Genomic DNA, 5,243 nt, shown 5'->3' on the forward strand with positions numbered 1-5,243 from the left:
CGCCGCTGACGCCGCCGACGCCGCCGACGCCGCCGACGCTGTCCACGTGTCTCGCCTCACGGTAATTTTCATTTCCGCGCACCGCCGACGGCTGGCTGTGTAATCTTCCTTCACGCAGCTCAATTGCCGTAGACAGTATTTACACGTTACTTTTAGCCACAAGCAGGGTGCTATTATGAATTCAATGATATTATGAACTCCTCTTCATACGTTCACTTATTAACAATTTTTGATTGAATTTAACAACGTATGTATCATTTGATCAGAGATCGATAATAATAGCTTCTTACCTTAACTTTAATGTCACTAAAGTTTAAATTTATAGAGGATGAAATGATGAAACTTTGCAATAAATTTATAGAAATAAATGAACGATGACTTGGAAATGTATTAAATCGACGTAGCGATTTGAATAAAGAGTTTCGCGAAAAAGCTCTTCATATCCGAATCAACAGTACCTGTGCCAATTGGGGGTGAGTTGTTGCGAAGAAAGCGCGCGAAACTTATCAACGACTCTCACGAGGTGTCGTGCTGAGTCTAATTTCACCGGGAAGTGCTTCGGGCATACTCATGAACGCACAAACACACCCAAACGTAAACGCAGGGGAACCCAGAGTGTGAATGTCGAATGTGCTGCACGCAGCCCTTCCACACGTACGTCGTATTATGGTACACAACATTGCCTTTTCGTACGCGACTGTGACTCAGGATATTACCTATCATAATGTTGAAATCAACGCGACCGTCGGGGCATGACTGACAGAGGGTTGCGAATAGAAGGAAACTATGTCGACGAAATTGTTTTGTCAGTTCTTATGATAAACTTGCGGCTAGATATATTATCTCTGGGAACAATTTTAGACAGATCAGATGGCTCAGAAAATTTTATTTGCCTTTCTTAAATTCTTGACACACGTAATCATATAGATTAGAATACAATTTCGGCTAGTCGTATGTTATTTGATATGAACATAATATATTGTACACGAAGATATATGAATTTTTCTCGATTTGCGTTTTAAAAAAGGTTATAGCTATTTATGTGAATTCAATCTCTTGATCGTACAGGATCATCCATGATGATCATCTGCACTTATACGTACTATTATGCGTCGATAGTCTCCCTCTTCAAGAAACATTACGCAATTCAAATATTATTCAAAGGCTAAAAGCTATAGGGATAGTATGACGTAAGGAAAGGTGATAGTAAACATAGCAGAATACAAGATGCTTGTGTATTATATTACAGAGAGGACAGAGATACGGGCACCGATGCTTTTCCTATTCACAATTCACAGAATTTTCTAGATTTAAGATGAGACGCAGATTGTGAAACGAAAATAACTGCGATAGAAATAACGATCTAAGACATTTTTAATCGTAACTCATAATGATTTTTTTACTGGCACATTGACGCACCGATTTTACGGATCCAGCTGTATTTGATTTGTACATAATGTCTAGATTATCCGCATCAACGCCAACCATTCGGGTTCCTAAATAAATACACGCATCGTGTCCTGTGATAATTTAGCCATCTGAAGTTTAAAAGACAACGATGATGGCTTATCGAAAGAGAACACTTTGCAACTATAACTATAAAAGTCTATTATACTACATTGCTGTAGACATTTAGACGTCTGATATTGAATAATTTTTTATATAATGAAAATTCTTTTCTTTGAAAAATCTATCAAACAATGCACTACAATGGTAATATAATCAAAATGTCATAAAATGTGACTTTGAGGATACATTCACACGTCTAATAGAAGACAGTTAAAAATGTCAATCTCACACACTCTGATTCTCTTGACTCACAAGCAGCTATTATTGAGAACTCCGACTTCAAGTCGATTCTTTTATTTTCCTTACTTTAACGATATCACATTTATTTATGCAGCGAATGATTTCCAACATTAAAAACTGCGACTATTAATTTCTCTGTACATACAGTATAATGTTGAGCTTAGAGTAAGGAGACCGCTGACGTAAGAATACTCGATGCGTGCTCGCGATATAATTTCTGCGTAACATGCACGAGCGTAATTTGCCGATAATACTTTGTGGTAACGGAGATTCAATTTTCTATCGTGTTTATTTTGAAATTCTAAGTCTACAGCAAATCCTTTTTCTATTTATTTATTAAAAAGAGATATAAATCTCTTTTATTTAAAAAACAATATCTACTTTCCTCCACGCATATATTAATAAGAATTTACGGAAATTCAAAATTTCTTCTTCTACATTGTATGGATACAACGCCTTCGTTGTTGCGAAAGAAAATTCGTACAGAAAATCACCGGCACCGTATCTAGTCGGTCCTCCGTTAAAGTGCTAAATTGATGAATGAGTCGCAGAAACGAGAAACATTTCATTGTATCTGGCAGTGGCACGTCTAATAGAACTTGTCCAAGTTTATTATTCGGCTTGGAAAACCGTAAGCTTAATGGCCGCAAGCTAAATTCAGGGTCTGGGTATAAGTGACGGATCTTTTCGGTTATATTAGAAAATTCGTAAAAGTCATTTTATAAATATAAATATTTGGTACATACGATACACGTAAAATGATTTTTGCAGAAGCATAAAGAACGTCAGAATATTATAATTTTCTAAGACAAAAAATGTATTATAAAAATGTCGAAGGGGGCCAAGCTGAAGACATTGAAGGAAAATGTACATAATAGTGAAGACGCGACTTTAAGGCGGTGGCTGACAGTTTTGTCCCCTGCTATTAAGTAAATTGACTGCTACATACCGTAGTCTAAATAACAATCTAATTTTCATAATGTATCCTCATCCTTCTATCGAAGCCTGTCACTTCTGCCCTTCAATATTTTAATTGCATTATCTTTCGAAACAAAAATTTGTCTATATTATAAGATAATACCGAATATTAGTAATCATATCTGAAATATCGATAGAGCAGAAAAATCAAAAATTTTACGTAACGACGTAGCGGATGTTTACTCTACAGCTGATGCAATTTGATCCAGATTTAGGGCTCAACCCTACCGTTCTTTCAGCTTTGTACAGGTCATCTCCCTAAAACTGCTCCCCGGATAGTGACCAGCTGTTATGGCCAGCAAACGACTGTCACTTAAAGGATTTGACTTGATCTTGATTCGACACATATTACGTTCGTGTCTGTTACGTTTTCTATTACACTTAAAAGACTACATCCAAATTGGAAATAGAACGATCGTTTTTATTTAATGAGAATATTACTTTTGTCAATTATATTTGACAATTATAAATCATTAAAAATTTTGCATTTTACATGTTAGTGAACTAAAATCCAAACGTATTTCTATAAAAGTAAAATTTTATTCAGTGGATATTTAGCTAACGAAAATCTTTTTCGGTTATTTTCATAACTATATTCTAAATTGCGCTGCGACAGAATGCAATTAAAATTAAACAAAAACGAGAATATTATCTATTACAACTGTTGAAACTCTTATTCCATAAAAATTATATATAATTTTCTATTATTCTTTCTCCACTAAGAAAAAAATTGATTATAAATTGATTAAAGAATATATCAGCTAAAACTGTGTGACTTGATGGCGTCTATAATAAATAATTATTCTGCATAGAACATTCTATTTATAGCAAAAACAATAAATTTGTTTCAGCAACGAAAGCAAATCCTAACGTAATTGAATTTGGAGGCGGTGCAGCCGCAGGATCAAGCTCATCCGTGTACGGAAGCACCGCCAGCGGAACGGTGAGCTGCATCGCCGGTTCGTTGGCTGGTATCGCCGGTAGCTTCAACAATACAGGACGCACGAACTTCACGAATAAACAGCTCACCGAACTGGAGAAAGAATTTCACTTCAACAAGTACCTGACGCGAGCGAGGCGTATCGAGATCGCTTCCACGCTGCAGCTTAACGAGACGCAGGTGAAGATCTGGTTTCAGAACAGACGAATGAAGCAAAAGAAGCGTATGAAGGAAGGTCTAATACCGGCGGATAGCACAAACGTGACGCCTCTGAGCGGTGCTAGGAGCAGCAGTAATTCTCCGACGGGCTCGTCCAGTCACGAAATCGGCGGTCTCGGTTTATCCAGCTTCTCTAGTGACAACAGAAGAGAATCACCCCCATCTTCCAAAGATTGACGCGACTTTTGCTGCAGTAACGAACGGCACTATGGTCTATGATTCGATGATTTGGTAAAGCTCGGTTACTATCAGAGCTAAAAGTTTAAAAAGAATCATGACAATTACTGCAGCCACGAGTCATTTTTTAATTCACTATTTCAGGCTGCATCATGAGAACATAATACGGCGAAAAAGTTAGGATAAGTAATGCCATTCTGTATCCTGAAAGTAGAGGTATGTGATATATATGTGTATATACGGGATACATCTATCTTCCCGTCTCTAAACTATAGAATAAATATGACATTGATTGTAATTCCATCATAATTGTACGGTTCATCCGGATTCAAAAGTGGCGAATAAAAATTAAGGCCACAAAAAAGGTATCAATACGGTTTTATATTATAATATTGCATTTTCCGGATCGTCTCTTTGTCCCGATTTTTATTTCTTTTAATTAGCGCATTAAAGATGATAGATTGTACATTAATTTCAAATATTATTTATTTTACGTATATATATATATACATCTTAGTTTCTAATGCGCATTATAAAATTGTATAAGTTTAAATTCTATCTTTCTCTTTCCACACAGCCTACATTCACTTAAAAGTTACCATGTACCTCAGTTTATAGCGATATTTATAGATGTGTAAATGTAAATGCTGAAGATCGCGCACGCGCGAATTGATATATTTCTGATTAATATATAATTTTTTAGGAACTTCTCTTTGAATATTATTCTTCCGACATTAACAAATATAACGGTTATATTCGAAATTAATGAACTGTTTCCAAATGTTAATTTTATCGATAACTTAATGTTTAATTTTCTCTATTACTTTTTCGATTGTACGACATTTTAATTCACTGTATAATTGTAAATGAATTTCTAATTCAACTATGCGAAATGAATAAAATGATATTAAATCATGTCACATTTTCGTGTTAAAAGTAACATGATTGATTGAGAATTCTGTCACTTGCTTATTTCTTAATCCTTCCAGTACCTTATAATCAATAAATTGTATTGTGTTTAATGATTTCTTTTAAAAAACCATCTTACATTTTACCTTTTTTATGTATCAATTTAAAATATATAATAATAATAAATATATATTATTAAAAAAACAATTTA

General features: G+C 34.9%; 1 protein-coding gene across 1 annotated transcript in view; it reads left to right on the top strand.

Annotated features, from left to right (window-relative positions):
• LOC108754675 (homeobox protein Hox-B1a-like) overlaps positions 1-4,227 on the top strand; it is a 15,266-nt gene extending 11,039 nt beyond the window's left edge. Inside the window, exon 2 of the mRNA XM_018497158.1 lies at positions 3,639-4,227. Within this exon, the coding sequence (XP_018352660.1) occupies positions 3,639-4,123 (485 nt within the window). The 3' untranslated portion in view covers positions 4,124-4,227. The remainder of the gene's footprint in view (positions 1-3,638) is intronic.
• Positions 4,228-5,243: the final 1,016 nt, after the last annotated feature.

Source organism: Trachymyrmex septentrionalis, unplaced genomic scaffold (assembly GCF_001594115.1).
Source record: "Trachymyrmex septentrionalis isolate Tsep2-gDNA-1 unplaced genomic scaffold, Tsep1.0 scaffold80, whole genome shotgun sequence".
Taxonomy (NCBI): Eukaryota; Metazoa; Arthropoda; class Insecta; order Hymenoptera; family Formicidae; genus Trachymyrmex; species Trachymyrmex septentrionalis.